Raw genomic sequence first — 17,840 nt, forward strand, 5'->3', positions numbered from 1 at the left:
GAAGCGGAGGAGGGGCCCGGGGGGCCTCAGCCTCAGCTGGGAATCCTGGGAGCAACAGGATGGTCCAGCCCACAGACTGGAGTTCTTTGCCCACCTCCTGGCCTTTAACAAGCGGTTCTCCACGGAGGTCTATTTTAAGCAACCGGTTCTTGGGACCCTGTGGGAAGCGGCTGCAGCTCACCACTGCTTTCACCCTTAAGATCCCCTGAAATCAGTCACAAAATCGGACTCTACTGACTCCCCTTTGGTATGCTGTTTAATGCAGATGTGGAACCACCCTGGTAAGAGCTTTGTAAATAACAATCGATACACTAGGGGGACTCTTGACACTAACCCAAGCAACAGCAACGTTCAGGGACCAGAAGGTACAATGTTTAAGAGGACCAGTATCTGAAAACTAGGTATGACTCTTTGCCATTGACACTGATGGAGCAAAGAGCTGTTGAGAAGACAGGTGTGTGCGGGGGGAGGGTGCATGCGGAGGTGTGAGGCGAGGGGGAAGGTCAGGGTGGGGTGCTGGTGTGGGGGCGCTGTTTAGGGGGAGGGGCGTGTTTGTCGTGGACAGGTTGTGGGCGTGCCCATAGCGGCCGCAAGGGAGAGCGGTGACCTGACTCGACCAGTGGCTGGGCGCCGGGGTCGGGGACAGACTGAGTCCGGAGCACCCTCGCCCCGCCCGGGGCCTGAGGCGCGCGCTCCCACAGCAAAGATGACGCAGAGGCCGGCGGCGCTCTGTCCCCGCCCCTCCCTTCTCTCCTCCAATCACAGCCGAAGAGGCCAATAAGGCGGGCATTGCTGGGCGGGGCGACCTCGCGCAGGTAGAGGAGATTCGGAGGGCGGGCTAGGAGCGCGCCGCCGCTGGGCTCTGTCCGTGACGTCACGCAGTCGCGGAGATTAGACGCAGTTCCGCTTCCGCTGGCTGAGGCCTATGTACAAATGGCTGGTGGAAGCGCTGCGCTCCCTGCTCTTCCCCAGCGCCCCCCGCCCGGACACGCCGCCCCGCACCCAGCGGAAGAGACGGTACCACAGGTCAGTGAGTCCCGCTGCCTGGCGGCTCCTGCGGGGCTCGGCGGGCAGTTCTGCGGGCCCCCGCGCTCCCGGCACTGTGCACTGGACCAGGGCAGGGGCCGGGGGCTTGGTCTGGCTTGGGCCTGTTGCGTGCTTGAGCCCCAGCCTGGGCCGTCGGCATGGGAACGGACTCGGAGGCTGCTGTTGTACCGAGAGTCGGACGCCAGCGCAGCGTTTGCTGCTGCAGCACCCTGGAGCTGCCGCCTGCGCCCGGCCGGGTCTGCTCCCCACCGCCACGGGACCCTGCTGGAGCAGGGAGCGGGTTTGCTGCGCCTTGGCGCGCCGTGCTGCAGCCTGGCACCCCCGCGTCTCTGGAGCCTGTCCGCCTTCGGCCTCAAACCCAGACCCTGAGTAACTGAAATAGCAAAGCCTCTTGCTTCTGCCGGGCTTGGGATGCACTTACTGCAGCGTCTCTAGGGCTGTATCGTTCCTAAGGTGGCCCTGCCCAGACATCCCGCAGCAGCTTCCCATCGACTTCACCAAAACTAGCAAACCGCCCAGCTTCTCTTGGGACCCCCCGCCCCAACTCTTTGTGGTTGCATGTAATTTGCTTCCCATGATCACTGTTTCATGGAAGGTATTTGAAAATGTTGTTTAACAAACATTTGAACTTCCTCATGGTGAGCTAATATAGGTGACTTAATGATGACCTAAATAAGGTCCTAAATAGTTGATCTGTCATTGGTATGGGGAGAACTGTCTGACTGTCTTTCATGAAGGCAAACATGGCTTATGAATTTGGGAGTGGAGGTAGGTATATGCCTAGCATATTGAGTATGTCTGACTGTCTGATTGCTCTAAAGGTGAAAGCAATTGTTTTGTGAATTCCCAAAGTTGGAGAATACATTGTAAAGAATATGATATGCTCTACAAGGTTTAAAGTTTTTGAAACAAACATGAATATTAGCAGAAGGTTATTTTGGAATGTTTGGCAATTAAATCAATTAAGTTCCTATTCAACTTGAAATCTAAATAGGAATACTATATTTAGTTTAAGATTACCTTTAAGAACTTGAACAGGTGTTCCCTGTTGTCTTATGGTTTTACACTTATTTTGAAAAATGTTTTCACTCCCTTATTGCTGTGTGTAAGACCCAACAAATAAAAGTAGGAACTGACTGTATAGAGGAAACAATGATAGTTTTGTGTCCAGTCAGTATCAAAATCACAAGTGGTACAACTGAAAAGTGGTGTGTAGTTTTTTTGTACTTCAGTTATGGTAATCTTGGATGTTAGGTGGTAAATCATCTGACAGATGTGACTTTTGAAATTGTTGGTGTCCCATTTGGACTAGAAGTGTTAGACTGCTCGCTTCAAAGTGTTTACTGAGAACTACATAATTTTTTTGTGTGTGTTCTGCTGAGAATTTTTGGTTGTCTTCTTTCACCTTAGTATCTGACATGCATCTGACAAAGTGGGTATTCACCCACGAAAGCTCATGCTCCAAAATGTCTGTTAGTCTATAAGGTGCCACAGGATTCTTTGCTGCTGTTTCACCTTGTGTATATTTGCTCCTTGGTCATCTTTACCCTTGAAAAACATGATCGTTTAAACTAACAGTCTTGTTCACTCTACTCCCACTCCTGCAGCGAACCATGAAGAAAGCCTTAGGTGTATAACTTGTGCAGAAACCTAGACACTAACTCTGTAAAAAGTGACTGATGGGCAGTATGAGAAATTGAACCATTGAGAAGCAAAAGACTCTGATCCATAGGATACTATCTAGTGCTTTATTCTGTTTGCTTTAAATATCTCAAAAGGGGAGAGGTTTGAAATATCACTGTCACAAATCTTTTTCCCCTGATATTCAGCCTGAGCTTGATCTTTAATCCTATTAATGGCAGTTACATCCCCTTGTACTGCTCATTCTCCTTTCTTTTGTGTTAAGTTTCCCAGTGTCTGAAAGGTTTGATCATATCTGTCTACTTAGGAGTCCTGTGCAATATTTCCTGTTTAGGAGGGAAGCTAAAAATTTTCTCTGTGCATGCTCTCTTCTCCCCCCACCTCTTATTGCTTTTCTCAGAATTTGTCCTTTTGGCATTTACCTCAGTATCAGAAAGCAGTATTCTGGCTGGGGTCAAGACAGAGCACTGTAGAGAAGGACAGTTGCCTCCTGCTCTGTCCTGATGCACTTGACTATAAAATCCAAAATTGTATTATTCTTTACTGCTGTATTGTATTGCAAACGTGGGCCCAGTTTTCTGTCCATAACCCTTAGTTTTCTGTTAACGTTACTGCTTCCTAATGTTCTCTCTCCAACTGAATCTGTGTTAATCCTTGTTTTTCTTTAGTTTTCCATGTTGAGCTTCATTTTCAGTCTTTCTCTGGGGAAGTAGCAAGACTAATGTGTGTAATAGGAGAAGAAATTCCTGCATATCCACAATCCTGTGCTGGATTTTAAACTCCTGACTTTTGAGTTCATGAGGCTGTCCAGGCCCAAGGTTACAGCACTTCCAATTTTGAACTAAGATTTTATACTTCACCTGTCACTTTAGTTTGAGTCATTTTCTTCCAAAAGTAGTGGTATACAAGAAGCATCTGACTTCTGTTAGAAATAGAAGCTTTGGAGAAGGTTCTTAAGAAAAGTGTAACTCCAGGAACGTAACTTTCCTATTTATTTTGAAATAAGTGATATTAACACTGTACTCAACTTCAGAGAACCAATGGGAACTGGGAATACTAGTTTCAGTATTCACTGTTTATACTCACTTAAGAACTTGGCTTTCACAGGCCCTGCTGATACCTGTTTCATAGTCTGATTAGGAAGACTCAAGTTTTCTCAGATTGTACTATGGCAATTTGTATTCAGGTCCATTGTGAGTAGGGCATTTCCCAGAATATTCAGACATTTGGTAGAGCCAATTGTAGCTCCGATTAGTATGCTGGTTAAGGAAAAAGGATCCACATGCATTCTTGAGTCAAGAATTTTCTAATGTCCTGAGCAGCTTACCAAGTAAGCAAGAAGACTTCTGCAGAGACGTGGCTTTTGACATTCTACAGACTTAACACATTTGGAAGTACTGACTGATGTGGTCAAAGGATACTCTTTTTCAAAAAGTACTGAAGCCTGAAGATGTGATTGTTAGAGCCCTGGCAAATCTGTGAATATCTGCTTTATATCCATATCCATGGATGCAGATATCCATGGACCACTTTTGTGGATTGGATGTGGATACAAATTTTGTACCAATGGTAGAGATGGCATCAAGATGAAAATAACATGAGGCCTCTTCCAAACTTTGTCCCGTGATTGGTCATATTGGAAAACAAGCTTTCAGTTTTGGTAGTTGAGAGGCCCTTTATCTCTGGCAGGATGTTCAGAGCACCTTAAAGAGATCACCATTTTATGTCTGTTCCGGGGGTGCTTAACAAGAAAAGAGCCTAGCCAGCTGGGGCATGAGCTTATCAGACATCAGTAGAGGACTTGATGGATAGAACTGTTTGCTTATCAGCTGTATAATAGGCATGCATCTGGTAGCTTTCAGACTTCTCTGTGAGCTTCAAGTTCTTAGTATTCAATGCAGCAATAGAATAGATCGGCCATGAAGGTATTACAGGGATCAGTGGTTTTTCTGTTGGAATGTGATGTTATCCTGACCTGGACTGAGCAGAGAATCCTCTTGCTGGAGAAGACATTGCATATCAAAGGAAAATCATTGTGGAGATTGTTCAGGCTCCCTCTCCCTGATCTACAGACAGCTGAATACCTATATAGTGAGGCCTTGTCTATAGGAGAAAATTTAACTGGTTTAATGTAATGTAAATTTAAACCAGTGCAAAAAGCTGAGGTGGCAATCCATTAATTCAAACCAGTCTTATTTTGGTATATCTTGGGTTGTGTAGGAATTGATTTAGATTATTTTGAAATAAAGCCACTTTAAACCAAATGAAGCGTGCCTATGTGGAGGTCTGCATTAGTCTAACCAAAGCAGGTTAAAGATCACACTTTAAATTGTAACTTTCTCACGTAGTCAAGGCCCTGAAGTTTTTGGAGTGAGCATCAAATTTTCCTTCTTACCTGAGGGAAGAACCTCATCCCTGTGGGTAATGAAGAGCAGATGCATGTGCACACATAAAGATGGCCTAAGCAGCTTCTGTATGTTTTCCAGTTTGCTCAACCAGAAGATTCTACAAAGGTTGAAGTCTGTGGATGAAACCCTAATAATCCCAAATGTAGTAGTGACAGAAATTCCAAAGTTTAATTAAGTTGCTGTAAGAAGGCTGGCTGCCTGCTATTTTGAGAAGCATTTATGATACAGTAACTCCTCACTTAACATAGTTATGCTCCTGAAAAATGTGACTTTAAGCAAATCTAATTTGCCCATAAGAATTAATGTAAGGGGGGGGGGGTTGATTCCAGGGAATTTTTTTTGTCAGACAAAAGGCATTATATACATTTTAAATCATTTTAAACAAGCAATTTAAAACTTATAACAATTTTAAAGATACAATTTAATACAATCATCATTGCTGAGTATGAAGCAATGGGAACATCATTGGTGAGTGTGAAGCAATGGGAGGTGCCCCCGACTTAACCCACACAGGCACCGCCCACTGGCACCGCAGACAAGGAGGCTGAAGGTGCCATAGGCTAGGAGAAGCACGTTTCTCAGCAGCAGCTTCCTCTACTTTGCAAGCACTAGGGCTGGGTGGCTCAACCCTTGGCCTACCCACTCCAGCCTTTCCCCCAAGCATCCACCCTTAACCCACCTCTTCCCCTCCCCACCTCTTACACCTTTTCTCCACACACCCTGTCGTCGCTCCTCAACCCTCCCTCCCCTGCCTGTGGCAATCAGCTGGTTTGTGGTGTTCAGGAGGGAGGGAGGAAGAGCAAGCACTCAGTGTGCAGGTTCCCCCCTCTCCCCTGCCTCCTGCCCATGGCAATCAGCTGGTTTGCGGTGTTCAGGAGGTGAGGGAGGGGGGAGCCTGCATGCCGAATCCTCACTCTGCCACCCCTCCGCTTCCTGAGCACCGCAAACCAGCTGATTGCTGCGGGCAGGAGGACGGGGGATCAGGGGGAAGGTGCTGATCCACGGGTCTGCCAGTGGGCGGGAGGCGCTGGCGGAGTGGGGCGTAGGGGGACTGATAACAGGGCTACTAGCTGTGGACAAAGCTGGCAGCCAAACGACTAGCGGAGCATTGCACAGTTTTAAACGAGCATGTTCTGTGATGGAGCAGGGGCATAAGATCGAAACAGTGTTAAGCGAGAGGACGATAAGTGGGGAGTTACTGTACTTCGACTATTAATCTTGCTGCATGGGTTACTAAGAAGCAAAAGATGAAGTCCTTCAAGGCAAACTTAGAATGTCATTGCTCTATTGGCATCCAAAAACAGAATAACTGCTAAAGCGACAGAGGTCTGTGCTGGTGGGTTTAAACTCTGAGGCTTGAAAGAGGAAGTAAGGGATTAGCTGCACGCAATTTGTTTTTAAAAAAGCAGTATAGCAAAATGTTCTCACTTTTTATAAACTGTGACAAGAAATCTGTTTAGGTTGCAAAGTCAAGCATTCAAAAATTAGGAAACATCAGCTTGCTAGAGGGGAGGGCACTTTACCAAAAGTCTCTCTTGGTGGTTTTCTTTTCTTCTGGAGAGAGACCCTGCATGGAGCCCCTTAGTTCTATAGCTAGTTTTTGTTCTTGATCAGTGCTTCACTTCCTGTTTTGCCTGGTACATGTGCACATCAGGAGCAGAATGTAATATGCATAGCATAGGCAGTGCTGCTATAATGAAAGAAGAGTGAAAAGCTATGAATTAGAGTTGGGCAAGGGAGATTAAATGAAGGAGGGAGAAACAACTTAACCATTATTGTACTGTACATCTGGAGTGCAGCATTAATCTCTTTGCAATTAACAAATGAAAATTTGACTTCTTTTTTACAGCATTAAGTTGTATGTCCCAACCAACTGCCCTCCACATTGATTGGAAAAAAGGGTATGAAAAGGACAGGGCCTGATCTTACGTACGTATATGTAAGGGTTGTTCCACGAATATAAAGCCTGGTTTATTGTACAGTTATTAAAGAAAGTAAGATGTGTTGCAATGATGAACATTGATGGGCACTGTCCTGTCAAAGCAGGAGAGACACTAATGTTGGCTTACTGGGGGTGCTCGCTCCTACATCTGGATCGTCTAAGTTTAAAATCTTGATCCAGTTTTTTAAGCTTGCATTTCAAAGGCATTTTACTCCTCCCTCAGTCAAGCCAGTGATAAAGGTTAAATTGTGACAGTGAAAGATAGGTGATATCTAGTGTCTTTTTGGGGGGTATGGAGTGGGAAGTAAACTCAGGGTTCCTCCTTTATGCTGTTTGCTCACTGGCTATTGTTACTCCTGTAACTATCAGAGGAGTGAAGTTCTGGAACAGCCTTCCAAGGGGAGCAGTGGGGACCAAAAAAACAACTGGTTTCAAAAATGGACAGGATGGTATGATTGCCTACAGTGACAGATGGCCCATTCATCTGTGACTGTTCTTAGCAAATAACTTCAACAGCCAGAGCTAGGATATCGCATGGGTAGGTCTCTGAGTTACTACAGAGAATTCTTTTTCAGGTGTCTGGCTAGTGGATCTTGCCTATATGCTCAGGGTCTAACTGATTGCCATATATGGGGTCAGGAAGGAATTTTTCCCAACTCAGATTGGCAGAGACCCTGGGCTTTTTACCTTACTCTGTAGTCACTTGCTGGCTTGAACTAGAGCAGAGGTTCTCAAACTTCATTGCACCGCGGCCCCCATCTGATGACAAAAAATACTACATGACCCCCAGGAGGGAGGACCGAAGCCTGAGTCTGCTCAGGCTCCGCTGCCCCAGGCAGGGGGGCCAAAGCCCAAGCCCCACCGCTCTGGGGTTCGGGAGGCCAAAGCTCAAACCCAAGGGCTTCAACCCCAAGTGGGGAGCCTGTAACCTGAGCCCCATCACTCAAAGTTGAAACCCTTGGGCTTTGACCTTGGGTGGTGGGGCTCGAGCTTTGGCTTCAGCTCTGACCTTGGGCCACAGCAAGTCTAAAGCCAGCACTGGCAACCCCATTAAAATGGGGTTGTGATCCACTTTGGGGTCCCAGTCAACAGTTTGAGAACCCCTGAACTTGAGTAAATGGTGGATTCTCTAATTTAAACTCTTAAATCAAGATTTGAGGACTTTGGTAATAGACCCATAATCTCTGGCTCAGTTACTAGAATGAGTGTGTGAGGTTCTGCAGCCCATGATGTGCAGGAGATGGGACTGGACTCATGATGGTCTCTTCTGGCCTTAAAGTCAGAATCTAGGCTTGAGAATTTCTGACTTTCTTCTTCAGGCCTGGTCTATGCTACAAAGTTAGGTTGACTTAATTACATAGGTTGGCTTAACCACATTTTTCACAGCTTCAGCCAAAGTCCCATTGTAGACGCTGCTAGGTTGATGGAAGAATTTTCTGATTGACCTCACTACTGCTTTTCAGAGAGGCGGACTTACTTCTGAGACAGAAGAACGTCTTCCATTGCTGTAATAAGTGTCAATGCTACAAGAGCAAAGGTGATATCATTTCTAGTGTAGACAACTCTCAGAAGTTACACTCAAACTGTTGAAGGGAAAGGGACAGATAGTCGTGCTCAGTGATCAGAACCTGATTTGGCACACAACTGATTCCTAATAATGGACAAAATCTCAAGATAACAATCACCCAACTGTTGAATACTCTGTGAAAACTAGAGGGAAGATTAACTTGAACAGAAGAACTAATACTTGAATCCTCTTACCACAGAGTTAAATATTTGACAACTGTGAACATTGTGCAGTGAATTTAGCATAGAAAAGCCCTTTTACTTTAGGGTATGGCTACACTACAACACAGCTGCAGCACAGCAGTGTAGACACAATAGTGATAGAAGGGGTTTTGTCACTGTGGTGAATCCACTCACTTGAGAGGTGGTAGCTAGGTCGAGAGAGTTCTTCTGTCGCCCTAGCGGTGTCTATTTTCCTGCTTAGGTGAGCTTAATTGTGTGTCTCAGAAGTGTTAATCTTTCATACCCCTGAGAGATATTGCTCGGTCAGTCTAAGTTTTAGGTGTAGACCAGGCCTTAACTGATAATTCTCTGTCTGCTGGGAAATGTGCAGTCAGCTTTCATTAAAGGGGTGAACTGACTTTACTCACTTGCTGAAATTGAGCTGTTAACACACAAGGATACTTTGGACCTCTGTCCTACTCCAGCTAGGTATGACCTACCAGGCCATACAAAATGCATTGAATAGAATGATACTTTAAAGAGCAGACTTTGCTTAAAAATCCTCTGCTTTCACATATTCAATTTTATATTATGGTCCAAAAATATACTTATCTTCATGCATGTCTTATGCACAGTTATTGGATCTATATTGGTCTTTTGATAGTCCAGTCTGCATGAGAGTTGGGATGGCTGAGTGTAAAGGCAGGAGCCTGGAACATGAATGTTGGGTTCAAGACCTTGCTTCACCATGTGCTTCCTGTGAAACCTGGGCTGAATCATTTACTTTCTCAGTTTCTTTTGGCATCTGTTCCCCCATCTGAAAAATGGGGTTAATAGCACTTGTTTACCTAACTCTGGTTGTGATTAAAGATTGTGAGGTGCTCAGATACAAGTCATATGTGGCCTATGACCGAATAGCCTGCCCTCTTAAAGGCAGTAGTGCCTTGAGGTTAGCCCATTCCATCGCATAGTGTGGCCTTTTTAGGATTTTGAAATATCCAAGACAGACACACACATGGATGTATGCATCCGACGAAGTGGATATTCACCCATGAAAGCTCATGCTCCAAAACATCTGTTAGTCTATAAGGTGCCACAGGATTCTTTGCTGCTTTTGCAGATCCAGACTGACATGGCTACCCCTCTGATACTTGACATGGATGTAGGAGATGTTGATAGAGAGGAAGCAGTACCAGGTACTTGAAAGGAAATCTGTTACTTTGTTTTTAAGGGCATAAGGCTTGGGAGCCTTGCAGAGAGAACAAGTCAAGGCTTCCTTCTTACCCAGCCAGTTGGGGATGAGCTGGGAGAAGAGGACCAGCAATAAATGCCTCTTCCTTCATAGCAGGGCAGACACCAGCAGGAGAAGACTGGCCCGCAGAACCCGCTGAGCCTGAGGACTGATTGGGGGAGGTGGAAGAGTTCAGCTGAGGGAGAAGCTGGCTAAGGCCCTACAACTGGCTAACTTCCATCCTAGCTCAAAGAAGGAGAGCTGGGGCTCCTGGGTTAATGAGAAGAGATAGTAACTGCCTGAACTGCTCTGCTCCAGGGGGAGGGCTGGGGCTGGGGCTCCTTTTTAAGGAAACTCAGAGGTGAGAGGTAACCCAGAAGGCTTGGGCAATAGGGACCAGCAGGCAGGTTTCAGAGACCCTGATTGCCAGAACCACTTTGTTTGTTTGGGGCTTTTTGTCAGGATTTTTTATTCCAAAAGGATAAAAAGGATTGAACTCAGTGAACCACTTGAAGGCTGAGCTGCTTGAACCCTGGGCGAACCAGAAGACACTGGGGAGGTGCCACACTCAGACAGCAGGGAGTGCTACAGGGCAGTCATACCCTGTCACAGGTCCTTATAAGTAACTAGGAAAAATAGGTAGTGGAGGTGAATTAGTCCATAGTTCAGGGACTGGCAATCTTTGGCATGTGGCCTACCAGGGTAAGCCCTCTGGCAGGCTGGACCAGTTTCTTTACCTGCTGCGTCTGCAGGTTTGGCCAATCGCAGCTCCTACTGGCCGCGGTTTGCTGCTCCAGGCCAATGGGAGCTGTGGGAAACAGCTTCGGCCAAGGGATGTGCTGGCCACCCTTCCCACAGACCCATTGGCCTGAAATGGCGAACCGTGGCCACTGGGAGCTGCAATTGGCCAAACTTGTGGATGCGGCAGGTCAAGAAACTGGCCTGGCCTGCCAGTGGGCTTACCGTGGTGGGCCGAGTGCCAAAGGTTGCTGAGCCGTGCCCTAGTTGGAGCTTGGGAGAAGTGAAGAGGGAACAGTAGTGTATTAAAGTTGTTCATTTGATTACTTTGCCGCCTTCTGATCTGATCCCCTTACTTGACAGGTTAATTTCAGAAGTTTAGGTCAAGTATGATGGCAGCACACTTATAAATTTTTTGATCCTTTATCATAAGAACAAACAAGCTGAAGCCATACTTTTAACTTGGTCAGGCTATCTTCCCCTTTTCTTGTGGCTTTGGAGCTGTAACATGATACTTAGTTCAAGGGGGCATCTGACTTTTTCAGAAAGCGCTGAGTGCCCACCCTCTGAGAACACTGGTCTACAATTTTTGAGAAGTCGTCTGCTTCAGAGATAAAATGTGATATTTATTATGTATTTTGATGTGCTGAATTCAAATATGACAATTAAAACAACTGGCTACTGTTTCTAAGATATTTAAGTTTTTATATTTTATGTCTATGTATATTGTGTAGATAGTAGAGTTTTAATCATAAATGTAAACCTAGGTCTTCTCATGTGTTTATGATTGCTTTACATGATATTTCACCTGTCCTGTTTATGTATGTAACACTTTAAAAATCAGCAAAAGGGTTATATAAATTTATTATGAAACAAAAGGCAAAAAACTATTATGTGCCTAGTTTAGTCCTATTCAGTGTCTACTCAGCGCTTCTTGGCTTGTCTCTTGTATTTATTAAATGGAGCACCTCTTGTCACTGTCCAGCAATAGTCTGCAAGCATTGATGGGCTCCATTTGCCCTGATAGCCTGCCAGGAGATTCCACTGCTGTAGTCTGGAGCCCAACAGCTCTGCCTTACTCTTGAGTAGTTCCAAATCCCTGACAAGGTCATTCAGTTCAGCTTGTGTTATGAGGTGTGGTTCAGAGGAGGAGGATGGGAGAAAATGTGGGTCCTGTGACATTGATGGTTTAAGACCAGAAGTTTCATCCTCTTCCTCTTCCTCATCTGACTCAAGTGAGAGTGATTCTGGTGCATCAGGACCCAGCAGTCCTTCTCAGTGGGGTACTGGGCGTATAGCTGATGGAATGTTTGGATAATGCACAGTCCACTTTTTCCTCTTTGACACACCTTTCCCAACTGGAGGCACCGTGCAGAAGTAACAATTGCTGGTATGATCTGTTGGCTCTCTCCAAATCATTGGCACTGCAAAAGGCATAGATTTCCTTTTCCTGTTCAACAACTGGCGAAGATTTGTTGCACAAGTGTTGCAGCATGTGTGTGTGGCCTACCTCTTGTCCTGATCTCCAATTTTGCAGCCAAAATAAAGGTGATAGGCTTTCTTAACCATAGTGGTTATACTGTGCTTTTGTGATGCAAAAGTCACTTCACCACAAACATGGCAGAAGTTATCTGCACTATTCACACAAATATGAGGCATCTCTGCTCACTTTGGCTAAACAGAAATGTATCCCTTTGCAAAATCAAACACTGACAAATAAGAGAGCACGACACTATGATTTCTAGAGCTGATATAGGGCAATTTGTTCAGCAGAGTGATGTAAGCTTCATTATGATTGCATCATCCATGACTTCTAGGAATAACATGATGAAATTCATGTCAGGTATGACGCAATACCAGCTTCAGATTGCATCATTCATTGTTTTGCCTAAAAAGCAAGTACTGTCCAAACCCAGTCATAGATTTATTCATAGATCCAGTCACAGATGTATTTTAGTCATTTCTGGTTTAAATTGAGATCCCTTCCCTTTATAACTCGCTTATCCTCCGCCATTCCCAAGTCAAGGGTCGTATATACTGACCCAGTAGCATATCTTGAAAACTAGAGCCAATCAACAATTTTAAGCACCATTTTCGTTGTCAGTGACCCAGAATTAGTACAGTTGGACTACATTTATTTCAGAAGCATTTTGGCTGTAGAGCAGTGGAATCAAGACTCCTTCAGGGTGTCTCAAGTAGAGTGTCAAAAAATTGCAGCACCCAGGATTACTAATCACTTGAAAATCTTGGCCTTTGTAGTCTGACATTTTTACTTTGCATAAAGTCTTTAAAATGCTGAAGCTAATTCTAACAGTGACTTAAAACTTCAGTTGAAAGTTAAAGAAACCAGTTCAAGCAGGAATGTAAAGATACAATCAAATCCTTTCCCAGCAACTCCAAGAAAAAACTTTACATCATTTCCTGCAAACCAACTCCCCAGAACCTTCTACATGCCTCCCCAGGGAACCTAGGCAAACCCATCATATCTGGCCACAGCACTTCTACTGAAGGAATATCAGGATTTACAGAAATCACTCACCACCTCAGATCACTTACTACAGAAAGGGTCAGCTTCCTCCAAAACACTACTAACTCCTTCCAGAAACTCTACAACATTAGCAATCTCGCACAGATTACTATCTGTCACCTCCTTGTATACCACCATCCTTCCCATGATGGCATTGCTGTTCATCTCATACCTACAAGATAACGTTAAAAAAAACAAACAAACTTGGAAATCTAGCCTAAGCTCATCACTAGACTCATCCATTTCATTCTCTCACAACAACTTCGCCTTTAACAATGAATACTTAATACCCTTTGGCTTTTCCTAAGGTTTGGACTAGATGGCTCCCCCAGTAGCCCAGCCTATTCATGGGCCACCTGGAAGAATTTCTGGAAAAATGCACCATGAAACCAATGATATACACTGAGATAAATCAATGATATTTTCATTCTCTGAACAGATGATCTAAACTCCCTCCATAGATTTCCTCTATAACTTCAACCATCACCCATCCCATCAAACTCTCCAGAACAGTCCCACACCAGCATCAACTTCCTGGACACCATGGTGAGCTTCAACAATGGAACCCTGCAAAGACTATTTATGAGAAACCTATGGATCACCACGATTACCTTCACAGATCCAGCAAACCCTGTCTTCCCCCCGCAACCCACCAACAAATCTACCTACAGCCAGGCACTACAGAATTCTCTCTGAAGAGAGATGTATCTCCCAGATTTCCTTAAAACTGCTTTCATAGAACAAGGACACTCCAACAGAGAAGTAGATTGCATCATGGAAAAGGGACACCCAAATACCCTGAGAACCTCCTTTAATACAGAAAAAGAAAAATAAACCCACTGACCTCACACCCTCGTCACCGATCACCCCACACTTGAAACCTGTACAAGATATCCGACAATTGCAATCCATACCTCATCTAGGCATCAAATGCCCCAACAACAATGTGAGTGAAACCAGAAAATTCCTGTGCTCTCGAATGAAAACTCTTAGAAAAATAACAAGGCAAAAAACACCGTATCCCCTATGGGTGGGCACTTTTCAGAAACTGACTCCTCCATATCTGACATCTCAATCCTCATCCTCAAAGGAAACCTGTACAACACCTTCAAAAGACAAGTCTGGGAACTTAAATTCATATCTCTGTTAGACACTAACAGAATTAACATGGAATTAGAGAAACTGGTTTTATAGCTCGTTACAAGATGTTATAACACACCTCGCTGCCTGTTAACCCTTTTTGCCCACTTTAAGTGGTCTTCTACAGCATGTATGAACCCCATATGCTTAATAATCTGTCCCAATTTGTATTGGTTTAGACACTTTGGTTTACTTTCTCCAGACCCAAAGAGCAAGTCTACGAAGCTCAAAGGTGTGTCCCTTCTACCAACAGAAGTTAGTCCAATAAAAGAGATTACCTCACCTATCTTGTCTCATATCCTGGGACCAACATGGCTGCAACACTGTTAAGAACCCAAATGCAAATATTATGTTTGCAAATGTTGAGTCTTTCAACCCTGTTTTGGTGTTTGCATCAGTAGTCCTATTGAATACTAAAACAGGAGGAACAGTAGAACAATGAGAATTTAAAAAGTGAAAAATGAGCATTATTAAAGATACTATCAAACTTCCTAAATAAGGGCTTGGAAATAGTTTATTAAACTCTCTCCTAAACAATGGATTAATAAAGATGGCAATTGAATGGTGGGGTTTAATAATTGCTTCTTGTTGCTTCTTTAACTGCATATTTATTGACTATTAACTCCTGGCTCACCATATTATCTTCAAACTTATCTGTAAAGCACATAGGAAATTAGCATTGCATAAGAAAGGAATAGGAAACACAGGAGAGATGTTTTACCCTGAATGGAACTAATGAGACAATAAGTGATATCAGGACCTCACACTATGACTGAGAGCCATTTCAGCAATAGTACAGCTTTGCTGGTACTACCGTGTCACAAGACTTTTGTAGCTATAGCTATGTTGGTCACAAATCACACCTGTGACAGACACAGCTAGCAAAAGATTGTAGTATAGACCAGTGGTTCTCAACTAGGAGGTCCAGGGCTTCAAGCAGGACCAGTGTTGGACTCACTGGGGCCCAGGGCAGAAAGCCTAAGCCATACTGTGCAGGGTTGAAGACCTGGGCCCTGAGCCCCGCTACCTGGGGTTAAAGCAGAAGCCTGAGCAACTTAGCTTCATGGGGGTCCTTGTGGCATGGGGCCCCAGGCAGTCTCTCTGCTTGCAACCGCTTAATGCCGGCCCTGGCTTTTATATGCAGAAAACAGTTGTTGTGGCACAGGTGGGCCGTGGAGTTTTTATGGCATATTGAGGGGGGGCCTCAGAAAGAAAGGTTGGGAACCCCTGGTATAGACCTGAAGTGGAAGTAGGGAGCCATTGAACATGAACTTTAAGATCTAACTTTGCATTCTTGAAGTCATGCAAAAGGTTACGGTTTTATAAAGAACCAGTTTTGTCATTTTGAAGCAGAGCATCTTGTGTATCTGTGACTGACTTTAGGAAACTGGTGCATGAGAACAGTCACTTCATGGGCATAGCAACAAGTATAACTCAAATGTTTGAGTTCGAGTGTAGTGGCTCTCCCCCCCCCCATCTTGTATTTTAATCAGCATTCTATTTAACTCATTTAATATAGATTATGTAGTGGTTTTTGGAGTCTTAATCCTGTGTACAAACATCTCTATTTAACCCTAATTGTACTAAGGCTGACAAAACTATTTCCTTCTTTTTTTTTCTTTGAGGAAGGAGACAAACTTTACCCATACATGCATTGCACTCTGCAGCTAGTAACAAACTTAAATGAACTCTATACAATTACATTACCTAAATGTGAGCATCTGCCTGTCTTTGCCAGTGTGTGTTACTGGATGCATATGGGGCATGTTATGTAAGGTGCCTATATGAAGTCATGTCTGTGAGTACATGGGGAACTCTTTGGAACCCTTCCTAGTATGTGCACAGATTACGTGGTGGTCAGTTCTGCAATGGCTACAGCCTTATGAGACTTTAATAGATTCCTGTATGGAAGTCTCTATATACAGTCTTGAGGGCTGGCTGTAAAGAGATGCCCTGGGAGCAGGTAAACTAATTTGGGTTGTATTTGGAGACTGTAAGGGAGGGGACTCATTTAGAACACTTGTCTATTGCTACAAATAACTCTTTGGTCTGTTCTTTCCTCAGCATTCAGTCATCTGTGGAGGACCCTAACCAGAGGCAAGCAAAAAGACAGAGATTAGGTATTGTATTAGTGCTTATCTCACTACTTGTGTAACGTGTGGTGGTTGGTTTTTTAGAGACTAGATCTTTCTCATGTACACAGGAGACCAGAACTTTTGTTTGTATATTTATGAACTTTGAAATAACCTGCTTGGTTTTTCAAACCGCTCCTCCTCCTCACCTGCTCCTTCTAGAAAGACACTCTAGTTCAGGGGTAGGCAACCTATGGCACACGTGCTGAAGGCTGCACGTGAACTGATTTTCAGTGGCAGCCAATGCTTGGGTCCTGGCCACTGGTCCAGGGGGCTCTGCATTTTAATTTAATTTTAAATGAAGCTTCTTAAACATTTTAGAAACCTTATTTACTTTACATACAGCAATAGTTTAGTTATATATCATAGACTTATAGAAAGAGACCTTCTAAAAATGTTCAAATATATTACTGGCAAGCGAAACCTTAAATTAGCATGAATAAATGAAGACTCGGCACACCACTTCTGAAAGGTTGCTGACCCTTACTGTGTAGTTGTATAGATGCCCACAAGAGGGGATCATCAGGAGCTAATGGGGCTAAGTCCCACCCATGTTACATCTGCAAGTGGCTGATTTACTGGAGGATGCTGTACTGCATGCTGCCACTCTGGTGGGGAGAGAAGTCTATGGTGCTGCAGTACACAAAGTGCCACTAGACTTCTGGCCTGAGCGCACAAACTTCAGGAAGTGCAGGGAGGAGGCATAGAGGCTAGAGCAGGGCATAAAACTTTGATGCATTTCAAATCCCAATCATATGCTCCTTGCTGCCGCTGTTATTCATTTCCTGACTCTGAAACAAATAGCATTTATTTTTAACTGGGTGGGAAAGAATTCTGAGCTGCATGTGGTGAGGAGTGTCTGAGCCTAAGGGGATTTGGGAAGGGATTCTGAGCTGTTGACGGGCAAGGCAGTTTTCTTTCTAGGGGAGAGAGTTTGGGTGTTATGGAGCTGGTTGTAGGGAGCCAATGGAGTTGGGAAGCTTCTGAGTTGAGAGCTGGAAAGGCTAGGTTGAGTTCCTGGAGAAAACATTATACATTCAACATGAGTTGGCAGGGAGGAGGCAGTAGAGTAGAGTTAGATTACAAGAGGAGAGGTTGGGACTAGGAGGGCATAGCAAAGCTGTCATGGATGGAGACATGCTGTCCTTGACAATGAAGTGTTCCATTTCTCCCCAAAAAAGGGGAAGGAATGGGGAGAAAGAAGAGGGCACTCTCCTATTTTTGCCTTGCACTTTCCCACTAACCTCCATTAGGTCTCACCAAAATACTTCCCTGTGGTGCCCTTAATACTGACCCATTTTTCAAT

General features: G+C 44.5%; 1 protein-coding gene across 2 annotated transcripts in view; it reads left to right on the plus strand.

The window, feature by feature from the left end:
• Positions 1-891: 891 nt before the first annotated feature.
• SENP2 (SUMO specific peptidase 2) overlaps positions 892-17,840 on the plus strand; it is a 45,713-nt gene continuing 28,764 nt past the window's right edge. The window contains exons 1-3 of one of the 2 annotated variants that reach the window (XM_030574651.1): positions 938-1,026; positions 6,946-7,025; positions 16,467-16,522. In XM_030574651.1, the coding sequence (XP_030430511.1) occupies positions 7,000-7,025; positions 16,467-16,522 (82 nt within the window). In that variant the 5' untranslated portion in view covers positions 938-1,026; positions 6,946-6,999. Of the gene's footprint in view, positions 1,027-6,945; positions 7,026-16,466; positions 16,523-17,840 lie in introns of both variants that reach the window. The other variant, XM_030574650.1, reaches the window with a different exon arrangement.

This window comes from Gopherus evgoodei, chromosome 9, assembly GCF_007399415.2.
Source record: "Gopherus evgoodei ecotype Sinaloan lineage chromosome 9, rGopEvg1_v1.p, whole genome shotgun sequence".
Taxonomy (NCBI): domain Eukaryota; kingdom Metazoa; phylum Chordata; order Testudines; family Testudinidae; genus Gopherus; species Gopherus evgoodei.